The following is a 23,526-nucleotide window of genomic DNA, read 5'->3' on the forward strand; positions in this document are numbered from 1 at the left end:
AACGGGTAAGGCATTTGCCTTGCACACGGCCGACCCGGGTTTGAGTCCCAGCATCCCATATGGTCCCCTGAGCACCACCAGGGGTAAGTCCTGATTGCAGAGCCAGGAGTAACCCCTGTGCATCGCCGGGTGTGACAGCAAAAAAAAAAAAAAAAAAAAAGAATTTACGTGCTGTAATCTCCATGCTGTCGTTTGTTCTGTGGCCCTAACGCTCTTCATCGGGGCGGCGGGGTGGCGGGACTGCAGTGTCTGAGTCCCGCGGCAACCCCGTCAGCTCCAAGTTGACCCCTGCTTAGCAGGACGACTCGGGGGCTTTTTCCCATGTGCTCCGTCTTACTCATCTTTTCCCTGCTAGATTGAAATTTCTCCAGAGGAGTGTTAAAATTCAAATTGTTTTCAGTGAAATTTGAAATTATGATGGAACTTCGAAGAGTGGATTTTTAAAAATCTTTTTAATTTTAAAATTTATCCCCAGTGGGTCCTACCCTGAGAACTTAATAGAGAGCTGTCTAATAAGTTGGAGGAAATTGAGATACAACAGTACAAAGTTAAAAATACTCGCAGGGGCACTCCTGGCGGCTTTGGGAGGTGCCGGGCACATTTAATTTGCAGTCCTGAGGAAAGCGTGTCGGTGGTCTCCGCCCTGGGTGGGGCAGGTTCTCTCTGTGTCAGGATCCCAGAATCAACACATCTTCTCACCAGTACAGACGCTTGCCACACATCAAACCCACCGATGATGAAGCTGTCGGTTTCAAAAGGTGCTCCAGGAAAGAGACTCGCATTTTTCCCTCCCCCAGCTTTGACAATGTATGATGGTCTTATTGTCTGGGAACCATTCCGGGGGGGGGGCCTGGCGGGTAGGGGCTGGGGGCACCATATGTCCTAGGGTCTGTGTGGTGCAGGGGATCAGACGAGGGTGTGTGCAGAGCCTGCCCTCCAGCCCACCAAGCTGTCTCCGGGGTCCCCGTCAGCCTGGTTAGTTGGAGTCATCTCTGTATCGCTGCCTTTCTCTTTTAATTTTTTATTTTTCAGTGAATCACCATGAGGTGTAGTTACAGACATACAAACTTTCGTGCTTATGCTTCAGTCATGCATTGATCGAGTACCCATCCCTCCACCAGTGTCCGTTCTCCATCACCAATGTTCCCAGTATCCCTCCCATCCCCCATCCCACCCTAACCCCCTCCCCTCCACCTTTGAGGCAGGCACATTCCCTTTTACTTCTCTCTCCTTTAGGGTGTTGTGGTTTGCAATAGAGGTGTTAAGTGGCCATCATGTTCGGTCTGCAGTCTACTTTCAGCACGCTCCTCTCATCCCGAGCAGGCCCTCCAAACACCCTTTACTTGGCGCTCCCTTCTCTGTCTGAGCCGCCTTTCCCCCCCCCCCCCCCGATGCTGCCTCTCTTTACTGCTGAGTGGTGTTAGGCTTTCTGGCCCCGAGGACTGCCGTCCTTCCAGAGCCCGTGTGCGGAAGCTGTGTGCGCCTGTGTGGGTGTAGTTGGAGGCAGGGCTGGAAGAGGGACGGGGGTCGGGCAGTGCCCCACGTGACGCTGTGTGTGTGCACTGACCAGAGCTGGATGAGGATGTGGCGAGAAGGCTGCCAACCTGCACGCTGGCAGAGAGCGCGCCCCGGCTCCCCACTGTGCCCGCATCTTGGTCCTGCACCCCATCCCCCCCGCCCCCCCCCCCCCCCCGGGCCCGGGTCCACCGAGAATCTACTGTGTGCTCAGGCCCCGAGGCTGGCCACGTGCCATGGCAGCTTGAGCAGGCCAGGAACTCAGACGGTCTGTTCCAGCTCTGGAGCTGCCGGCAGCCGGCACGCAGGGGCATGCGTGTGGACCCCGGCTCTGGGCTGTTGCCGGGGGAACGGGAGGAGCAGGCCCGCCTGCTTCTGTGTGTTTCACTTTCCCGGTTGGCGAGGTTCTCTGGGGTGCTGGGGCCACTATGTATGTGGCGATGCTCAGGGGTTCCTCCTGGCTCTGCACTCAGGAATCATTCCTGGCGGTTGCCTGGGGGGCCCTGTGGGATGCCGGGGGTCGAACCTTTGTGGGCTGCGTGCAGGGCAAACGTCCTGACCGCTGTGCTATCGTTCTGATGCAGCACCAAGACTTCTGAGGCTTCTTTATGTTGGCATGTTCGACCCGTGGGGGGGCCGGCTCCTGTCCCCAAGTCAGGGGCGTCAAGGGAAGGAAACCCATTCACTCAGGCTCCCTGGTCATGCTCTGTGTTTTTAAACGAGAGGTTTTTATTTTTTCATGCTAATGTAAATCTATTTTTTTTTTTTTTTGGTTTTTGGGTCACACCCGGTGATGCACAGAGGTCACTCCTGGCTCTTCACTCAGGAATCACCCCTGGCGGTGCTCAGGGGACCATATGGAATGCTGGGATTCGAACCCGGGTCAGCCGGGTGCAAGGCAAATGCCCTACCCGCTGTGCTATCGCCCCAGCCCCTGTAAATCTATTTTTCATAAAAATTCACAGTGACTTAAGATCTCTATCCCCCCCCCCTTTTTTTTTTTTTTTTTTTCTGTTTGGGTCACACCCGGCGATGCACAGGGGTTACTCCTTCCTGGCTTTGCACTCAGGAATAACTCCTGGTGGTGCTCGGGGACCATATGGCATGCAGGGAATTGAACCCGGTTGGCCGCGTGCAAGGCAATTGCTCCGGCCCCATCTCTATCCCTTTTACGCATTCTCATTGTTTTAGAAACAGTTGCAGGTGTAGTCCAGGAGAGTGTCTTGGGCTGTGAGGCGTTATCGGAAGGAACCTGGATTTTAGTCTCAGACATTCCTGAACTTGGATTTGGACTTTACAGTTTAATGGCACGGGAAGTCACATGACCGTAGCCTCGGTCTCCTTGTACGGTGCTGGTTTTGTTGTTGGACTTGGGGCCAGACCCAGCCTTGCTCAGGAAACACTCCTGGCTCTGCAGCGGGGGTGGGGAGGTGGGGAAGATGGCCACACTCGGTCCCACCTGGGATAAACTCAGGCTGGCCGCACGGAAGGCAGGTTGGCTTTGCCCCCTCCTCGTCTCTCTCTCAAAAGTGGGGTGTGGGGGTGTGGGGGCTGGAGCCCCAGAACAATGACTTGGGCTTTTGCCTGGCACATGGCAAAACCAGGTTCCATCCCTGGCACTCCGTATTGGCCCGTCAGGGATGATCCCTTAGCACTGAACCAGGGGTAAGACTGGCACACCACCAGGTGTGGCCCCCAAACCGGCAGCCACCGAAAAGTGTGTGGAGGTTGGCGTTCCGCTGCTCCTGCAATTGTTGTAAGGCTTAACTCTCTTACTTTGAAAACATCTTCATTCCCAAGCTGCTTTACGAAGTTTCCGGTTCATTTCCTACTTGGCAGTGGTGCTCCTACCCATTCAATGAGTAGGAAAACCGCCGTTTTCAGGGTGCCCCCAGTTAGAGAGACAGAATGTGTCAGAAGAGAGTGAGCGGCCTTGCCAGGGCTCCGGAGACCAGTATCAGCTATCGCCCAAGCCTTCCTTTGGTGTTGGCGCCTGCTGGGGATGTATCTGACGAACTTGTTGACGTAACTACCCCAGGACGTCCCGCCTCCGTGGGGTTCTTCTGCAGTCCCCGAAGGGGCACCCATGTCCCGTGGCTGCAGGAGGAAGCTCCGGGATCCGTGTGTGCATTTCTCACTCTCAGACCCTGGGCCTTCGGGGCTGTGGGAACCTTCAGGGCTGGCTGTTCTGTGTCTGGAGAGTGACTAAGGGGCCAGAGCGATAGCACAGTGGGGAGGGCCTTTGCCTTGCACGCGGCCAACCTGGGTTCCATCCCTGGCATCCCGTAGGGTCCCCCAGCACCGCCAGCTGTAATTCCCGAGTGCAGAGCCAGGAGCCTGGGGAGCTTCCTCTTGGCCGGCCGGCCCGGCTGCTCAGATGAGCAACTGGAGGCTTTTTGTTAGTTTGTTTTGGGGGCTGCACCCCTGGGCGCTGGGAGGACGAAGCAGCCCTGGGACTCAAGCCCAGGGGGCCTAGTGGAGCATGTACTCTCTCTCTCCAGCCCTCGGGTGTGACTGCTGCTGTGGAAAGGTCGTCCTGAACGTCCTTTCGAGGAGGAATCAGTGGTTGGCGTTGCAGTTGTGGCCAGGCAGGCTGGAGGGAAAGCGCTGTCCCGGAGAGGCTGGGCTGGGGTGGGGGGGGTCTCAGTGGGCAGGGACCGGTCTTGCCGGCTGGGGTGTCTGGGGGCCTCCCCTCCCCTGCCTGGCCGCTGGGCTCTGCATCTCCTGCGGCTCTTCCCCTCGGAGCCGGCTGCTTCCTTGGCATCGTTGAGCCTAGTTGCTAGGAAGCCGAGTACGGCGAATGCAACTTGCTTTTGACTTGCTCACATTGAACCATCTGCTGATGCCTCCTCGTGGCCTTCAGACTTGGCCAGGATCCTTGAGAAGAGGGTCCAGTGGAGCATCTGTGCTCCTGATCCTGTTTGGAGAGGCGACACTTTCTAGTAACTCTTTTAACCCTCTCCGCCACACTGCCTCGAAGCTGAGCTCATTTTACCCCTTGTTTCTTTCCCTTTGCTTGGAGACAATGTTCGTTTTCTTCTTACATGATAAGCCTTTATTTTTGTTTGTTTTCGTCTTTGATTTAGACCCGCGTCCTACGTTAATCACAGCTCTGGAAAATCATTTCCTGGCTGCAGCAGCAGAACAGCAGGTAGAAAGGGGGAAAAAAATTAAAAAGGAAGGTGGAAAATGATTATTTTGGTTTTTTCGTCTTTGGGCCACACCCAGTGGTGCTCAGAGCTTACTCCTGGCTCAGCTACTCAGGAATCACTCCTGCCAGTGGTGGGGGAACCGTATGGGATGCCGGGGATCAAACCGGGTCAGGTTCCGCTCCCGCTGAGCTGTCGCTCTGTCCCTCCCAGCCCCTTTCCTTTGTGGTGGCGTTGTGGTGACTAGGGGCCTCGCACACTTTGGTTGTAGTATCTGGACCCCTGGTTGTGGGGCTTGTGCATGCTGGGGAATACTGTGATCATCACACGTATGTTCTCGGGGTCTCACTCATGGGCCCAGTGTTCCACCGTCTTAGTTCTGGTGCTCATGTACACCTGCCGATACCCCGGGTGCAGCCTCTGTGAGTGCTGGGTGGGATTCCAGAGGGCAGGACTGCCGAGCCCGTTCCCTGTGCCCACCAGCAACTCTGAGGCTTGAACGTGCGGCCCCGCCTTAGGCACGGAGCCTGCCCCCACCCCGCAGCTCTGAGATGGGTTCCCGGGTACGAATGCATCGGGCATGTAAGTTACGGTGCTCTTAGTCCTGGGACTTGATGACATAAATGATTTAATAGTTGTTGTTTTTTTTTCCCATAAGCCCCATAGTGGAATTAGCATGTGGTATGTTAAAAGTGGCTGATAAGGGGCTGGAGCAATAGCACAATGGGTAGGGCGTTTGCCTTGCACGCAGCCGACCTGGGTTCGATTCCCAGCATCCCATAGGGTCTCCTGAGCACTGCCAGGGGGTAGTAGTAAGCCCTGAGCATTGCTGGGTTTAACCCAGAAAGAAAAAAAAAAGTTGACTGATAAGCCATGAAACATGGCGGTGATACTGGTGGAGCATCTTGCAAAGAGTGGCTTTAAAAAACAAACCAGAGGTCAGCAAGGGAAAGAGAAAGACTCCGTGGGTGATCTCATCCCTACCTGGAGTAGAAACAAGTGGGAAGCGTCTGGTTTGCGGGAACCATCTTCTGGTCTGATATCAGAACTGGGGCGGCCGGGTGGGGAGCAGAAGTGGGAAGGTCGTGGATGGTGGTGGAGGGACACTGGCCGTTCGGTGTGGAGGGTGTGGGAAGTGTACCCCCAAGTCACCTAAACACTACACTCTTGTGAACCCACGTACCACTGCAAATGGACAGTGCGACAAAGAAGAATACGGACAGCCTAAGAGACAGTCCGTTGGGTAGGGTGCGAGCCTTGCACACAGCCGACCTGGGTTCTATCATGGCATCTCTCTTTTTTTTTATTGGATGGGGGCTTTTTGGTTCACACCTGATGATGCTCAGGGGTTGGTTACTCCTGGTTCTGCACTCAGGAATTACTCCTGGCCATGCTCAGGGGACATACGGGACTCTGGGGATCGAACCTAGCTTGGCTGTAGGAAGGCAAACGCCCTACTTGCTGCACTGTCTCTCTGGCCCCCACAGCACCTCTTAGGGTGCTCCAAGCTCTGAAAACCAGAAAGAAAACAATAAGAAAGAAAAAAAAGAAGACCTCAGGTAGCGAATGGTTCTCACTCTCGCCGTCAGGTCCAGTCCCTTGCCGCTGGGTGGTGAGGTTGGAGAAATCATAGCGGTCTTGTCTCGTGGCAGATATTTCTCCCGTTGTCAACTTGGCAGAAGCACTTGAGCAGGCAGACGAGACCAGAAAATTAGAACTAAGCAGGAGCGAAAATAGAGGCGCTGAAACAATACCAAGTTTTGAGAAGAGCCGTTGTTAAAGAGAGTTTTGGAAGTGGCGTTAACGGAGGAGTTAATCACCTCGGAGTGAGCCAGAGCTGCAGAGACTAATGCTCGGACCAGGGGACAGAATCCCTTCCAAAGAGTCATTTTTGTCTTTGTTGGTTTTTCCAGCAGTAAGCCGTATAAACCCATTCTGCCGACTGCTTATTCTCCCCAAGAGAGCTACTTAAAGGAGGGTGAAGACATGCTAAGGTAAAATTTTATTGTTGTGGCTCAATTTGCTAAAAGCTTTAGTGTAATTCAGATGTGTTCTTACTGTGCAGACGTGTGTGTGTGTTAAAATGGATGTTATTAATACTCGCTTTTGGGGGAAGTCCCCCAGGTCACCTTGATCATCTCGGGCCCGTCCGCGCTGCCGCTTGCCGTTGCCCGGGTGCTGGCTAGTAGAGCGGCCCTGCGGGCTGCCAGGACATAGCTGCCCTGGCCTCTCCACTGTGGCGTTTTGGGCAGCTTCGAGGGCTCCCGTGGGGTGGGCCCTAGCAGGCCTAGGTGCCCTTCTTCCGTACCTCCCACCCTGTATGGCACTACCGTTACTCTGTTTAAGAAATCCAAATTAGGGGCTGGAGGGATAGCACAGTGGGTAGTTTGCCTTGCACGCGGCCGACCCGGGTTCGATTCCCAGCATCCCATATAGTCCCCCGAGCACTGCCAGGACTCGTTCCTGAGTGCAGAGCCAGGAGTAACTCAAGTGCATCGCCAGGTGTGACCCAAAAGGCAAAAAAAAAAAAAAAATCCAAATTAATTTTATTACTAGGTGAACCAGTACTCCAGATCCAAGAATATATGCGTCAGTCTCTTTTTTTTTTCCCTGCTTTTTGGGTCACACCCGGCGGTGCACAGGGGTTACTCCTGACTCTGCACTCGGGAATTACTCCTCACAGTGCTTGGGGGACCATATGGGATGCTGGGGATTGAACCCGCGTCAGCTGCTTACAAGGCAAATGCCCTTCCCACTATCTTCCCACTTAAGAGACTGACACGGGGCTATCGCTTCAGCCCCGTGTCAGTCTCTTAAGTGAGCACAAAGCGCAAAGCCAAAAGCCCTGAGCATTGCTTTTTGGGCTGGGTATGGCCCCAAAACATTTTTTTTTAACTCTAGGAATGAACAAACAGATACTGAAATGTTGGAGAAGGGCTGGAGCGATAGTAGGGTGGGTAGGGTATTTGCCCGGCAGACGGCTGACCTGGGTTTGATCCCGGGCATCCATATGGCCCCCGGAGCATGGCCAGGCGTAATTCCAGTGCAGAGCCAGTAGAAAGCCCCGAGCATCGCCTGGTGGGGCCCCCCCACCCCCAAAAAACAAAAGTCTGATGATCAGGGCCCAGGGAGATAAGGCAGCGGTCACTTGCCACGCGTGGGACTGCACGTGGCCGGATCCCTGGCACCACGTGGCCTTGAGCATTCTGCCAAGTGCAGCCCTGGCGGCCCCCAAGCACCACCGAGGGGGCCCACGTAACCCTTTTGTACTCCCCCGGGCCTTGGCATTGGGCGCTGGCCATTGACCCACTGGCCCCGAGGCCTCCTGAACACCATGTGGGAGACCCAGGGAAGCTGTGTCTTATAATAAAACTCTTTAGAATTCTCCTGTTCTTTTTGTTTCGTTTTTGTTTTTGTTTTTTAAAAATTTGTTTATTATTATTATTATTATTATTAGAATTTTTTTATTGAGTCACCATGTGGAAAGTTACAAAGTTTTCAGGTTTAAGTCTCAGTTATACAATGCTCGAACACCCATCCCTTCACCAGTGCACATATTCCACCACCAAGAATCACAGTATAGCTCCACCCCTACCCCCCCCTTGCCTGTGTAACTGATAAATTTCACTTTACTTTCACTTTGATTGCATTCAATATTTCAACAAAACTCACTATTTATTGTTTGGAGAGTCTCCCCCCTAAAGTCAGACCTGCTGAAAAGGAAGCATTTGACAATTTGTTTTCCATTGCTGAATTCTCCTGTTCTTTTCCCGACTTTATTTCCTTCACGGTGCCAGGGGTAGAAGGCAGGCTGCGTGCGCGCGCACGTACACACATACACACACACACACACACACACACACACACACACACACAGCAGTCCCGCTGCCCCCCAGCCCCATCCCTGGCCTTTTGCAAACCCTTGAATTTGGCTTTCATTCAGTTGGGGGCCCACACTCGATCTGGTAGATAGTTCCACGACTTACTTCATCTAACAATTGAGTGTAGAGGAGTGTTCATTCTTCTTGTTCTGGGATTGTTGTTGTGGTTGTTGTAATGTTTTGTTTGTTTCATTTTGTTTTCATTTGGGGGGCACACTTGGTGGTGCTCAACCTCCATCCTGGCACATGGGGGGTCCTGCATGCGACGCACGCACCCTCTGAGCTGTCTCCCCTCCCTGCCTCCCCCTCATTGTTTCTCGCCACTGTCGCGTTCCAGAATGTGTAAAGCGCCTCTGAAGTTACTGTGTCTTGATTTACTTTGTTCTTCGCGTGCAGCGGTAGAGGTCTTCTGAGTAACTAAATAGGTAAATCAACATGGCAGTTCAAGATTCCTGCCTTGGGTCTCCCTCTGTCGTTTTGGTAAACGCAGTTTTCCTTGAACTGTGTCTGAATTGATTTTTATATGTATAAGCCTTGACAGGGCCTCTCTCTAGCTTGCATTAAATATGAGATTTGTGTCAGATTAGATTAATAATTCAGAATTGAAAAACGCTTTCCTCAGCTGCAGAAGCACTTGGCAGGGGAGGATCAGGAGTGACTCTTAATGGAGGGTAGTTTCTCCCAGGTAAACTTTTCCTGGAAAACGACACCGAGAACTCTTGAGCCATATGCAGAGATTTTCTTGGCCCTGGTCTCTCCGAGAGCCTTAGGGCCTGGCCTGCACCTCCCCTGTTCTGCTCTTTCTCCTCGTAACCAGGCAGGTTCTCCGAACAGCCCCGTCTGACAGGTGAGGAACTGAGGCGTGGTGATGTAGCTCATCCCGGCTTCCCTGGCCAGCTGTGACAGGGCTGAGGTTCCCATCTGGACCGTGGCCGCCTCTAACACTGTCATGCTGCCTTTCCTGGGGGTGGCGGGGTGGGGAGGGCAGGGCAGGTACCGGTGTCCGAGCCTTCCCCTCCTGTCCCTTAAGGTTGTGGTGCGTCTGAGGACCGACCACTTGTTTCCACAGGAAGTTGGGAGGTCTGAGTTCTCAAGTTCTAGAGCAAGAAGAGCTGGAAGGGGGGAGCGAGAACAGGCGGCTTCAAGGTGCCCTGCAGCACCCGTGGGCAGGCAAGAACGGAGAGCCAGCCCCCCACCCGGCAGACCGCTCTGTGCACGCCCAGGGTCCTCAGAGCACTGGGGGCGCAGAGCCTGGGGGGAAGGACTCGCAGCTCTGCCCCGTCGGGAGGGCCCGGGGATGCATGCAGCATCCTGCCTGGCACTCCTGGCGACTCCTGGGCAGACAGGCTGTGCCCCTGGGAGCAAGGAGCGACTGCTGCCTTCCGTGGCTCTGTCCTGACCGGCGCCCCTACACGGGCCTGACTGCGGGTGCAGGGTCCAGCCTGTCCCTCCTTCGTTCTGTTTGATCACCTCAGAGGGGACTTTAGATTGCTAACAGACTGCCCAGCATCTGGCCCTCAGTTTTGCACATTGTGGCAGCAAGGCTGACCTGTCCACTGGCGCTCTGTACTGAGGATGAAAACATACTGGGCCCGGACAGAGAGAGAACAGCGGGTAGGGCGTTTGCCTTGCACACAGCCGGCCAGGGTTCGATTCCCAGCATCCCACATGTGCCCTCTCCCCCCCCCCCCAGCCCCCGAGCACTGCCAGGAGTATAATTCCTGAGTGCAGAGCCAGGGGTAACCTCTGAGCATTGTCAGGAGTGCCCTCCCCTCACGCCCCAAATTAAAAGTAGAATGAAACATACTGTCGATTTCTTTTCAAATAGGGGTCATGCCCAGGGAATGCCAGGGCCATGCTCAGCAGTGCTCGGAGGGTTTTGTGATGCCAGGCTCAAGCTCAGGCCGAGCAGGGCTGGGCACATCCTCTGTCACTGTGCCACACCTCCCCACCCCCACCCCTCCACTTCCCCCGCAACCCGGGATTTATTTCCATTCCTCTCCAGTGCCTCGTCAGAGCTGTGCACCCTTCCTCAAACTGATTGCATGAAGTGCAGTAGATGGCCTGCCTGGTGCATGTGAGGCCCCGGGTTTGATCCCCAGTACTGCAGAAAAGAAAAGAAGTCAGGGCCAGAGCAATAGTTGAGCAGGTTGGACATTTGCCTGGCACATGACTGACCTGGGCTCAATTCCCAGCACCCTATATGGTCCCCCAAGCACTGCCAGGAGTAGCCCCTGAGCATAGCTGGGTGTGACTCCCCCCCAAAAAAAAGAAGCAAGAAAAGAAAAAAGACAAACATTTCGGAAAGATTCTCGTGTCCTTTGAAATAGCACCTTTGATGCATGAATGTCTCAGGCTAGAGAGACATACAGGGAGGGGTGCTTGTATCCTGGCTCATCCCCCCACGTGCCATATGGTTCCTGAGTGCAGGGCCACCACTGGGTGGGTGTGGCCCCCAAACCAAAGTATGACTATGTCTGGGGCTGGCTGAGGCCAGAGCTTTGGTTCTTGACAGGTAAGGAGAGTGCACGGGACAGTCTCGCGGACACTCCCGTTACTCTAAAGTGAGACAGACTTGGCATCTTTCTTTCTGAGAGGGGTTCCTTATTTTTCATTTGGGTGCCACATCTGGCATAGCTTAGGGGCCACTCCTGGCTTGGGGCATTGAGGTCACTCCCAGCAGTGCTGGGGATTAAGCCCACCCTCTGGTGTTCAGAACACGGCTTCAGCCTCTCTACCTGTCTCTATGGCTCTGTTGAACATCATTAAAATTTACCTCTGAGTAGACACCAGCCTGTTTTTTTTCTCTTTTTGGGTCACACCCAGCGATGTTCGGGGGTTACTCCTGACTCTGCACTCAGGTATTACTCCTGGCAGTTCTCAGGGGACCATATGGGATGCTGGGGATGGAACCCGGGTCGCCCATGTGCAAGGCAGACGCCCTACCCGCTGTGCTATGACTCCAGCCCCGACTCCAGCCTTTAAATTTCTCTGTGTTATCTGAAGGATTTGGCGTTTGGGTTTTTTAGGGATTTTCGTTGTTGTTTGTTTGTTTGTTTTTGCTTTTGGGCTACACACGTAGAGGAAAACTTAACGTTTTGCACAAATGATTGTGTTTCCATTCACCCAGCCGCATCGAAGAGCTATGGCGGACCATGAGCGATTGTTCCAAGGGGAACGACGATGACCAGGAGCGATACTCCCAGTTAGGTAAGAGTCCCGCTGGCCGTGCCACCGGCCTCTTCCTGGCCCCTGTCTTCCCCGTGCCCGGCCGTCGGAGGCCCCCGGACCCTCAGGCTCGAGCCGTCCCTGTGTTCCAGACGATGCCAGCGGCAGGGACGCCCAGAAGGAGGGCCTGTTCCGGCACTTCTACCAGGCGCTTCAGAAGGACCGCGACCAGAGGAGGCCCTCGGACTGCATCGTGGTCTCCATTTTCCAAGAGCAGAGGTGGGCTTGATTTCCTGAGCACTCGGGGAGGAGGGTACTTGAGGCGTGACGGGGCCGGCCCCCGAGTCCCTGAGAGCGAGGCTGTGGGCGTCACCCTCTGGATGGCCAGGCCGTGCTCGGGGTGGTTCCCTCCTATTCCGGCTGTTTATTTGGCTTTTCTGTGACCTTTACTCTTGTGAGAAACGGGCATTAGGGCGTCTCCCAATCCGAAAAACATCGCAGGCACCCTTCAGGGTGGGGGCCCACCCGCTCCCGGCCCCCCGTGCACTGCAGACAGGCCTGGTGTTGTGTTGTGGGATGCCGGCACGCGATGCGGAGAGCAGCCCCGTGTCCTCGCTGATGGCTGGGAGGAGCGTGCGTCTCTTCCCAGAATGCTGTGCGTGTGCTTGGCCGAGGCCCGTGCACACACAGTCTGTGGCTTGCCCCGCCCAGAGGCCAGGCCTGCCCTGCCGGGCAGCTCATCCCATTAGGGCGTGCACAGTGCTCACTGCAGCCAGGGAAGTGAGATGTGACGGCGGGGGGCGGAGCGGGGGGTGGTCTGGGTTGTGTGGGGCGTCCGTGTTTGACTGGGGGCAAGCACACTGCCTCGGGGCTAGGTCGTGAGCGACTGGGCAAAGCCCAAGGCACGGACAGCTCCTGATCCCCGGGCGGGAGGCCACGAGTGCCCAGCACAGAACTGACCGCCGAGGCAGCACGGGCTCTGCTCTTCTCTGGAGACCTGAAACCTTACAGTGATGGAGATTCTGTCGGGGGGGGGGCGGAGTTCAGGGCCGCATCCCACGGGGCTCGGGGCTTGCTCCTGGCGTTGAGCTCAGGGAGCACTCCTGGTGGGGGGGCTCCAGGGGACCCAGGTGAGGTGTCGGGCTGAGTTAGGGTCAGCAGTGGGCAAGGCAAGTGCTTAATCCCAGTACTCCTTGGTGGAGATTTTCAGCCCCTCTGTCGCAGTCTGCTTATCTGTACATGGCGTCTCTACTGCGGGAGGGGTGGAGGCACCCGTCTAGCCAGCTGTCAACTGGAGCGTATTTGGACTGGTCCTTGGCTGACGGTGCACCGCACAGTTCAGTTCCCCACACACAGTTCCACACACGGTTCAGGCACCGCGCAGGGAGAGAGGCCACTCCCTCTGTCCTTTCCTCCCTCCCTCCCTCTCTCCCTCCCTCTCTCCCTCCCGCCCTTCCGCCCTTCCTCCCTCCTTTCATTCCTACTTCCCTCCCTTCTCTTCCCTCCCTCCATCCCTTCATACTTTCCCTCTCTCCCTCCTGCCTTCCCTACCCTCCCTCCCTCATTCCTTCCTTTCCTTCCTTCCCTCCTTCCCCTGCTTTCTTCCCTCCCTCCCTCCTTCCTTCCTTTCCTCTCCTTCCCCCCCCTTTTCCCTCCCCCGCACACGGGCAAGGCAAGTGCTGTGCTACTAAGCTGCTTTCCAAGCCAGACCACTTTCTTCTACCAAAGAAAAGTCGGGACTTTCTCAGGAATAATTGCGAGGCAACCTTTCGTGCCCTGGTTTAATTTCATAAATTAATTTTATGAATTGGGGAGGGGGTGGGCTGCGTTCCTGATGGTGCCTAAGAGCCACTGGGCCAGGGAGGGGGGAGGGGGGGTTGGGGGGGAAATGGGCTTACAGTGCTTTCTGAGGTTTCAGATCAGAGCCGCACGCCTGCCAGGCGGGGGCTCCAGCCCTGGGACACAGTTCCCCAGTCCCGCCCAGGACCACAGTTGGCAGCCCAGCCTCCTCTCCGCCTGCAGCGTCTTGCGCTCCTTTCTGGCCCTCCCAGGCCCAGCCCTGCCCTGCCAGCCTCGGGGCGGGCGGGCGGGCTCCAAATCCGACTGTGGCGGAGAGCGAGTTCCTTCTCCCTCCACCCGAGGGGGCAGGGAAGCCATTCCTCCTGCATTCCAGAGCCTCAGCTGGGTGCCCCGGGGACGGGGACCTCGGTGGTGCGGCCCGAACAGGCCTCTGCCATGGGGGCCGGGCGTGCGGCTGACCCATGCCTTGTTGTTACTTGGGTGCTGGCAAGAGTCCTAGCGATGATTCGGTTGACTCACCCCTCCTCTGGACGAGCCTCTGAAAGGGGAGTGAATCCCCGCGCCAGGCGCACCCGGGGCGAGTGGTGTGGGCCGCCTGCTGGGGTGGCGGGGGTCCCTCTGGCTAGGCGCCGGGCCGCGTCTTGCTCGGCGCCCTGCCTGTGTTGGCGGAAGTCACTCGTGGTCAGCGCCGTGGCCAGGAAAGCACTTTACTAAACTACCACAGCACTCGGGGCTTGTCATGCCCGCGTGCTCCCTGCTGAGCGTGGCGCCCGGCGAGGGTCCGGGGGAGCCATCCTGAGGGTCGGCGATCAGAGACTCGGGGAGCTGGAGAGGCCGCCCCGCCCCAGGCAGGGGGACCCGCTGGACCAGGAGGAGGCCAGGGCAGGGTCCCAGGAAGCGAGTGCAGGCGTGCTCGGGGATCATGGGGCCTGAGGGGAGACTTGCTAAGGGTCAAGCCAACAGAATGGCAGGAATGGCCCAGCTGGAAGGACTTTGGGGAGAGTCCAGAAATCACAAGAAAGTATAAATTTAACTCGAGAAACCAGTGCTTGACGCTCAGTGAGGTGTCAGAACTTTGGAGAGAAGCTGGTGCCATCGGGCCATCTTGAGTGGCGAGGGTGAGGAGGTCTGGGGAGCCCCAGCACCACTGAATGATCCGTGCCACATTGCCGGACCCAGCAAGGTCAGCCGGGTATCATTGGGTGTAGGCCCTGGGCTCATAGACACTGTTAGGGAGCCTCTGTGACACCCCCCCCCCCCCAGTTTCCATTCCCGCCAAAACACATAGCACTGTCCGGCTCATTTACCTAGACAGAATTGAAATATGGTATCTCTGGGCCAGAGAGATAGTACAGGAAGTAGGGTGTTCACGTTGCACGCGGCCGACCTGGATTCCAACTCCAGCGTCCCCATCTGATCCCCCAAGCACCACTAGAAGTGATTCCTGAGTGCAGCCAGAGCCAGGAGTAACCCTTGAGCGTCGCCAGGTGTGAACCAGAAAAGCAGGTTAAAATAAATATGGGGCTGGAGGGGCTGGAGTGATAGCACAGCAGGTAGGGCGTTTGCCTTGCACGCGGCCGACCCGGGTTCAAATCCCAGCATCCCATATGGTCCCCTGAGCACCACCAGGAGTAATTCCTGAGTGCAGAGCCAGGAGTAACCCCTGTGCATCACCGGGTGTGGCCCAAAAAGCACGCGCACACACACACACAAATAAAATAAATATGGTATATCTTTACCCTTCACTCAAACTTGTGGCACCCACATGTCTGCGAAACAGCTTCTGGGTGCTGGAGGTTTTTCTCTTGTTGTTTGAAGATGACGAATGTCTTCACGGAAAATAACATCCCGTGTTCCTTGTGTGTGTGTGTTTTTAAGGGAATACGCCACAGCCGTGGGCCACCGGTTGCAGGATCATGGCCTCGTGGTGGAAATGATCCACCTCACCACCGAGTCGGGGCTCACGCGCGCGCTCCAGGAAGTCAGAGAGGACGGGTCCCCATTCTGCATTCTCGTCGAGCGGTCTAACGTCAAACTTTCCTCTTGCACCGTGATCCTGCTGCACGAGTCTATCAAAAGTAAGTTCCTGCCACGTGGACACCTGTCACCTGGGACACCTGCCCGGGCGGGGCTGCCCTGCAAGGCGGGAGGGGACCACGCACGCCTCACTTTTTTTTTTTCTTTATTGCTCCTTCTTGCCGGCTTGACTTTCTCTTTCTCTCTCCCTTCTGTTTTATTCTTAAACTCATGACCCTGCCCCCCACATGAGCCTTTCTTCCCTTCCTTACAGTGCACAGACTTTGGCAGATGCATCTGGCCTGACCACCCCCCCTCCCCGACACACACACCACCCTCATTTTCCTCTCTCGCTCAGAGCTGGCAGGTTCTGCTGAGGACGGCCTTCCTAGTTGCTAGTTGCTAGTTTCCTACCTGCTAGGAAATACCTAGGGGTGAAGGTGTTTCCTGTCCTTGGGAAATGACATTTGGCTTTTCTTTTCTTTTCTTTTTTTTTTTTTTTCTTTTTGGGTCACACCTGATGATGCACAGGGGTCACTTCTGGCTCTGCACTCAGGAATTACCCCTGGCGGTGCTCAGGGGACCATATGGGATGCTGGGAATCGAACCTGAGTCGGCCGCGTGCAAGGCAAACGCCCTACCCACTGTGCTATTTCTCCAGCCACGACATTTGGCTTTTTTGTTTGTTTGTTGTTGTTTTTGGTTTGGGGGCCATACTTATTGATGCTCAGGGGCTACCCCTGGCTCTGCATTCAGGGATCGCTCCCGGTGGGCTGGGGGCCAGGGATGCCGGGAATCAAGCTCCAGTCAGTGGTGTGCAGGCAGCCTCCTACCCACTGTACTGTATCTCCTCCCCGAGTAAGTCATGTTTGTAAGGGTTAGAATTCCCATCCTCCCTCCCTTTCTCCTTCTCCTCTCCCTCCCCTTCTCTCTGTCTCTCTCCTTCCTGCCCTCTCTCTCCTTCCCTTCTCTCTCCTTCCCTTTCTGTCTCCTTCCCTTCCTCTCTCCTCCTCTCCCCTCTCCTGCTTCCGTCTCCCCCTCCCCCTCCCACTCCCCTCAGCTGTTCGGTTGGTGGTTGGTTGGTTTGAAGAGACGCAGTGAAGTTGTTCTGATGAAGAGTGAGGTTTGAACTCCCAACTGGGACCCATCATCTCGGGTTCAGCCCCAGAGTCCCTTGGGGATCCCATGGGTGCTGATTGCCGAGAGGCTCTGGGTACACACATACACACACACAGAGGTTAAGCGCTACCTGGGACTGTTCCTTAAGGATCCCATGGTGCTGATTGCCGAGGCGCTCTGGACGGACACACACACTCTCTCTCTCTGTCTCTCTCTCTCTCTCTGTCTCCCTCCCTCCCTCCCTCCCTCCCTCCCTCCCTCCCTCCCTCTCTTTCTGCACTACCCAGGACTATTTCTTGGGGATCCCATGGGTGCTGATTGCCAAGAGGCTCTGTATACACACACACACACAGATTAAGCTTTACCCAGGACTCTGTTCCTTGGGGATCCCATGGGTGCTGATTGCTGAGATGCTCTGGATATAGTCTCATACACACACACACACACACACACACACACACACACACACACAGATTAAGCTTTACCCAGGACTCTGTTCCTTGGGGATCCCATGGGTGCTGATTGCTGAGATGCTCTGGATATAGTCTCATACACACACACACACACACACACACACACACACACACACACAGAGAGATTAAGCGCTACCCGGGACTGTTCCTTGAGGATCCCATGGGTGCTGATTGCCGAGGCGCTCTGGATGGACACACACTCTCTCTCTGTCTCTGTCTCTGTCTCTCTCTGTCTCTCTCTGCGCTACCCGGGACTGTTTCTTGGGGATCCCATGGGTGCTGATTGCCGAGAGGCTCTGGACACACACACACACACACACATACACGGCGCTACTCAGGACTGTTCTTTGAGGATCCCATGGGTGCTGATTGCCGAGGTGCTCTGGACACAGACACACACACACAGATTAAGCACTACCTGGAGGGTTGTTCCTTGGGGATCCCATGGGTGCTGATTGCTGAGATGCTCTGGACACACACACACACACACACACACACACACACACACACACTTCTCTCTCTCTCTCTAAGCGCTACCCGGGGCTGTTCTTTCTTCCTGGCCTCTTTCGGGGAGTGTGTTCGAGGGGGATGCCGGGGACCCCCAGGCTGTGAGGCTCCTTCTCGCCCGCAGTCCACCGCCACATGCCGCTGGAGGACGCCCTGGCGCTGGTGGGCAGAGAGCACCAGCGGTTCCTCACGCAGCGGGAGCAGCGGGAACGCGCCAGCATCGCTCTGCGCGCCGGCGACCTGGTGGATGACTTCCTGGCCCGGGAGTGCCTGAGCAGCCACACCGTTCCCCTGGGCATCCGGCACCTGCTCTTCCTGCTGACCGAGGGGAAGCATCTGCACCGCAATGAGCTGGACCTGCTCATCGACTACCTGAAGACCAGGAGGGGTCAGCTGGAAGGTACTTGTCTCCGCCCGCTTGCCTGCCCCCCGCCGCAGCCGAAAAACCCGTTTCTGCAAACCCTCGGAGGAGCAAAGACTCAGAATCTCTCTGTTTTATTTTGGGTCACACCCGGCAATGCACAGGGGTTACTCCTGGCTCAGTGCTCAGGAATTATTCCTGGCGGTGCTCGGGGGACCGTATGGGGTGCTGGGGATTGAACGCCAGCCTGCTGCATGCAAGGCAAATGCCCCCTACCCGCTCTACTATCGCTCCGGCCCTAGTTTATTTTTCTGATTCTGTTTCTGGCAGTTAGTTATTTAGTTAGTTATTGGTGGGACAGGGGCCTCCGAGGCACTGCCCAGGGCTCTGGGGCCACCTCCAGTGACACTCAGACCGGCCGGCCCTGACAGCTAAGTTTGCAGCAAGCCCCACCCCGAAGTGCCAGAGGCCACCAGGGCCGAATCCACACCCACAGGTGCTCTGGGATGTCCTCTGGACTCCCCCCCATGGCCAGCGTGCCAGGCCCCGCATCCCTCCTCTGCACGGTCTTCCCAGCCCTCCGTGTTTTTTTTTTCCCCCCAAGACTTGGGGTAGGAGTTCGGGAGTAGGATGGGGGGCTCTGGCCTCTGAAAAGTCACTCTTTAAGGAGGCTCGCTTTCAACTGGGAGATTCTTTGAAATCTTCAAGATTGGGGACTTCCTTCATGTTTACCCATTGCACTTAAAAATTGGTCTTTCACTTGTGCCACAGAGACAGCGCAGGCTTTTAAGGCGCTCCCCTTGCATGCCGCTGACCCCAGTTCGGATCGCTGGAGTCTCCTGAGGCTCCCTGAGCACCGTCTGGGGTCAGCCCTGAGCAGACATAGTGAAGAATGAAGGCACCTCCTTGCCTTGAATGTGGCCAGTCCCAGTGTCATCCTTGGCACCACTGATCAGTCCCTGAGCGGCACTGGAGCCAGCCCCGAGCATCAGGAATACCCCTGAATATGGGAGAGGGAGGGAGGGGAGGGGATGAGAGGAGGGGAGGAGGGGAGGGGAGGAGGCCTTTATTTCCTTGCTTGAGGCAAAAGGAAACAAGTCACTTTCCCTCGGTGGAAAAGGCTGAGGATGTTGGAGGGCCGTGTTAAATGCCCAGAAGCCACTATTAGCCCGAAGGAGACAGCGGGGTGCTTGCCTTGCCCTCGGGAGGCCCTGACGCTGTCCCCGCGTCAGAGGACACCCCACCCCAGTGAAACGGGTGGCCGGTGGGCACTGCCGGGCCCGGGCATTACCCGTCTCCAACCCTGTGGGCCACCCCCCGCCCCCCACAGAGGAACCAGCTGTTGCACGGGACGTGGGGCTGGTTTTTGGGCGTTGGTGCCGTGCTCCCAGGAGCCGGGGGACCCGCAGCCCCGAGGCCCTCTCGGCCAGGACCGCACGGTGGGTTCTGGAGGCGCCGCTCACCGCCTGCCGCGCCTCTCCTCTCCCTCCCACAGGCCCCGAGACCCCCAGTCCTCTGGCCAGCAGCGACGCCGCTTCCTTCGCAGGCCGGAGCACCCCGCCCGAGGGCAAGCCGCCGCCCCTGCTGCCCACCCCGGGCCAGCGCTCCTACCTGGGCCCGCTGCCCGCCTTCCCCGGGGGCGCGCGCCTGGGCGAGCGGCCGGGAGGAGGCTCTGCTGCGTCCACAGGTCAGTGCTGCCCGGGGACAGTAGGGAGAGCAGGGGGGGCTGCAGAGAGGAAGTGCAGGCACGGCAGGGAGAGGGCGAGGGGGCCATGGGGAGGGTGGGGAGACGGCCTGGGCAGAGCTCCCCCAAGGGGGGCTGCAGAGCTCAGTGGGCTGGAGCACCTGCTCTGTGGGTCTGACCCCCTGGACCTCCGGGCCCCCCAGCACTGAGCTGGGGGGACCCCTGAGTATCATCAGGGATGCGGACACCCCAGCCCGTCCCCCGCAATAGAAAGCGGCTTTAAAGTCTCTAATTGGACCGAGCCAAAACAGTCACCAGCCTGGATTTGGCCCCCAGCCTCAGATTTCTGGATTAGACTTTGAGGCACAGCCTGGGGTCACTTGGGATTTGGGAGCCTACCCAGAGACCCCGGCGGAGCAGAGGCAGACCGTGGGGGGATGGGGGTGGGGGTTTCGGGGGGTTTCGGGGCGCCCCGGGGCGCATCCTGCGTCTTCCTGTTTCCATGTCTGTCTCTGTTCTCTGCAGGACTGGCCAACCCCAAAGGCCCGTTGCCCCCGCCCCTGCTGCTGGTGGCCCCCTGCAAGAGGCCTGCCCCTTTGGGGTGTCTCCCGCCTAAGCCCGCCAAGCGCCCCGTGCTGCTCGGGGAGAAACCAGGCCTTTTAGCACCACCTCCAGGTAAGCCGCCGGATTTGCTGTGAACCAGCCACGAGGTGTGTGCCGAGGAAGGGGGGACCTCCTTGGGGGTCGGGGAGCTTGGGGGCAGCGGGCCGGGACCCCAGCCATCGGGGGCCGGCAGGACCGAGAACCTGGTGTCTTCGGGTCCTCAAATCTCAGTCCATTTCCATGACGGGGGCCACAGGGGCCGGCTCGTGTGGGTCCCGTCTCCAACCGTGAGCAGTGCAGTTCTGAGCTGGCCGGTGTGTCCAGCAGCAGCGTGGCCGTGGGGGCCCGTGGGAATCTACTACATCTCCGTCTCCCCCCTCCCACCCTCACTGCTGTCTTGTAAAGCCGCGTATCCCGCATCCCTGCCATCAGTGGGTCTCGTTCTCCGTTGCTGGAAAATAAGTGAGCACTTGAAAGGTAGAAGGCACGGTGCGGAGTGATAGCACGGCGGGCAGGGCGTCTGCTTTGCACACGGCTGACGCGGGTTAGATCCCGGGCATCCCGGATGGTTCCCTGAGCACCGCCAGGAGTGATTCCTGAGCAGGTTTATTTTTAGGTTTTTTTTTTTTCTTTTTTAATTTAATTTTATTTTTTTTTCTTTTTGGGTCACACCCGGCACTGCACAGGGGTTACTCCTGGCTCTGCCCTCAGGAATCGCCCCCGGCAGTGCTCAGGGGACCATATGGGATGCTGGGAATCAAACCCGGGTCGACCGTGTGCGGGTGGGGAAGGGGAGACAAGCCCAGTGGCCACCAGCCTGGCCCTGACTCCCCGGGCGCGAGGACTCTAGTCCAGGTCTGCCAAACGGGCCAAGAGCCGAGGGGTCGCCCCGGAGTGGGGCGATGGTGGCCCAGCAGGTATCCTGCCCGCCTCATTTCTCAGTTCCATGGGTCCCCTCGGTCAGCTCAAGTTGTGTGCTGAGATGAGAGAGTGTGTGTGTGTGTGGGGGGGGGTCTTTTGGGCCACACCTTTCGGTGCTCATGACTTCCTCCTGGCTCTGTGGGTGGTTGGGGGCAGGGTCTCTCCCTGGCAGGGCTCAGGGGACCAGGACATGTGGGGAATCAAATGCCGCTTGGCCGTGTGCCAAGCAAGCGCCCTGTGGCCCCCCTGTCCCTCCTGTCAAGATCTGGGGCTGGACCTTGGGATTTCAGGACCCGCCTTCTTGCCCCGAGTCTCCTGCGCCTGGCACTGTTCCTCATGCCGTTTCCAGTTCCGCCCTGGCTTCCGGTGACGCCGGTGTCCTTGAGGCCTGGCCTGCCATGGTGGGCAGCGTCCCTCGGGGCAGCCCAGGGGTCCACAGTGAAAATGACGTGAATGGGGTGTGGGGGGGTCTTGGCAAGGGACCCGGGGCAGCCAGCAGGATGGAGGGGCCCCGGGAAGGACTCATAACGGGCCTGGGCAAGACAGGGATGCACCTTTGTGCCAGGGAGTGAGACGGAATGACCCTGGGCCAGTGCCCCTTCTCCCTGACCCCCTCCCCGGGACCCTGCTCCGACACACCGGGGGGCTTTATTTGAACCCGAGAGACCTGGTTTCGCCCCCCCCCTCCCCCGTGGTGGCCTCTTGTGGTTTCAGGATCTTTCAGCCCTGAGTTCAAGGACCGGTAGTTGGTGAAGCCGAGGTGGAAGCGAGAGCCCTCCGTGCAGGGGCTCCGCGTGGCAGTGCTCCCTCCTAGCCTTCGCTTCTCACACGGGGCCCCTCGGTCCCTCCCCGGGGAGCCACCCCCTTCTGCTCCACCCCCGGGATGCTCCCTACGCCGTCACTGCTGGGTGACGCGGCTTTAAGGTGGTTGGGCTGGCGTGAGAGTCACAGGGCCTTGCACACAGCTGACCCGGGTTCGGTCCCCGACACCCTGTATGGTTCGCCCAACTGCCGACACCACCACGATTGAATCACTCCTGGAAAATTTGACTCCTGAGCACAGAGCCAGAAGTCAGCCCTGAACACCGCCAGGTGTGACCCAAGAAACAAAACCAAGACACGTCAGTTCTGACCTGGGTTCGGTCTCCGGCACCCTGTGTGGTCCCCCGTCCTCCCCCAAGCACATCCAGGGTGGATCTCTGAGCACAGAGCCAGGAGTCAGTCCTGAGCACCATCAGGTGTGGCCCGAAAAACCAAACAAACAATAAAACTGGCCTCAGTTCTTGCGCATCCAGCCACACCTGTCAGCACCAGCCGTCATTCTCCCGTGTGCCCCGGGGCTGGCCCTTCAGTGTCAGGGTGAGAAATGTGGGTCTGGGGTGATAACCCCCAGGCTGCCCTGGAGGACATCACCGACCCGGGCTGCCATGGGGGAGACGCACCAGAAACCCCCAGTGGCCGGGAGGGGCGGGGCGTGTTGGCAGCACGCCCGAGTCCCACGCACGCCTCGTCAGGGGAGGGCTGGCATCACGGTGGCTCCTTGGCTTCGGGACTTGTCCGTGCGTCTCCCTGCGGGCGGGGACGGGAGACTGACCCTCTTCCTCCTCTTTGCAGCGCTTCTGCAGTCGGTCCTGCCCAGGGGGGCCGGGCAGCCCATGTCTTTGCTGAACTAAGGAGCCGACACCGAGCCAGACCACCTTTGCCCCCTACCCTCCCCCACACGCGCCCGTGGTGCCCCCCCAACCCCCGTGCTGGCTCCCCGCCCCCATCCCCTCGTCCAGGGCCCAGGGGGGCCCCTTCTGTCAGATCCACGAGCCCAGGGAACCTCCGGGCGTGTGGAGAGTCCTGAGGCCCGACCACAGTCCGCGTCACGGTTGGCCCTGGGATCTCAGAGTTGTTCGAGTCTGTCTGTTAAACACAATAAAAACGTCTAGCTTTTACATACTGGTCGTCTCTCTTCATAGTCTACTTTCATTCTGGAATGGCTTGAGGTCCGCAGCCGCCCCCTCGTCCAGCGCCCCCTAGCGGTTCCCTGGTGCGTGGCCTTGGCCACGGCATGCCCCCTGGCCATGGACACTCGGTTGGTGACACCGACTGCCACGTAGCTCTAGAGGTTTCTGTCCCGGAAGCCTGGCCCGACACCACATCACTTTTAGATCACTTTTAGGCTCTAGCTTTCATGTTTACTACTTTTTTTTTTTAAAAAAAAATGATGAAACATTTTAAGTATCTGGAGAATTTGAATAATATATGAACAAGTGAACATCCATGTATTCTAGATGTCGGTGAAACAGTTATCCGCGTCCTGCCATGTTTTAGCAAAGAGCAT

At 57.4% G+C, this 23,526-nt stretch overlaps 1 protein-coding gene across 10 annotated transcripts in view; it reads left to right on the forward strand.

The window, feature by feature from the left end:
- Positions 1 to 23,137, forward strand: part of LOC129406787 (nuclear receptor coactivator 5-like) — a 55,465-nt gene extending 32,328 nt beyond the window's left edge. For 5 of the 10 annotated variants that reach the window (XM_055145677.1, XM_055145676.1, XM_055145683.1 and 2 more), the window contains 8 exons: positions 6,578 to 6,658; positions 11,676 to 11,755; positions 11,866 to 11,992; positions 15,392 to 15,591; positions 17,753 to 18,028; positions 19,485 to 19,676; positions 20,199 to 20,348; positions 22,812 to 23,137. In XM_055145677.1, coding sequence (XP_055001652.1) covers positions 6,578 to 6,658; positions 11,676 to 11,755; positions 11,866 to 11,992; positions 15,392 to 15,591; positions 17,753 to 18,028; positions 19,485 to 19,676; positions 20,199 to 20,348; positions 22,812 to 22,870 — 1,165 coding nt within the window. In that variant the 3' untranslated portion in view covers positions 22,871 to 23,137. The remainder of the gene's footprint in view (positions 1 to 6,577; positions 6,659 to 11,675; positions 11,756 to 11,865; positions 11,993 to 15,391; positions 15,592 to 17,752; positions 18,029 to 19,484; positions 19,677 to 20,198; positions 20,349 to 22,811) is intronic. The other 5 variants (XM_055145681.1, XM_055145680.1, XM_055145682.1 and 2 more) reach the window with 2 other exon arrangements.
- Positions 23,138 to 23,526: the final 389 nt, after the last annotated feature.

Source organism: Sorex araneus, chromosome 8 (assembly GCF_027595985.1).
Source record: "Sorex araneus isolate mSorAra2 chromosome 8, mSorAra2.pri, whole genome shotgun sequence".
Taxonomy (NCBI): domain Eukaryota; kingdom Metazoa; phylum Chordata; class Mammalia; order Eulipotyphla; family Soricidae; genus Sorex; species Sorex araneus.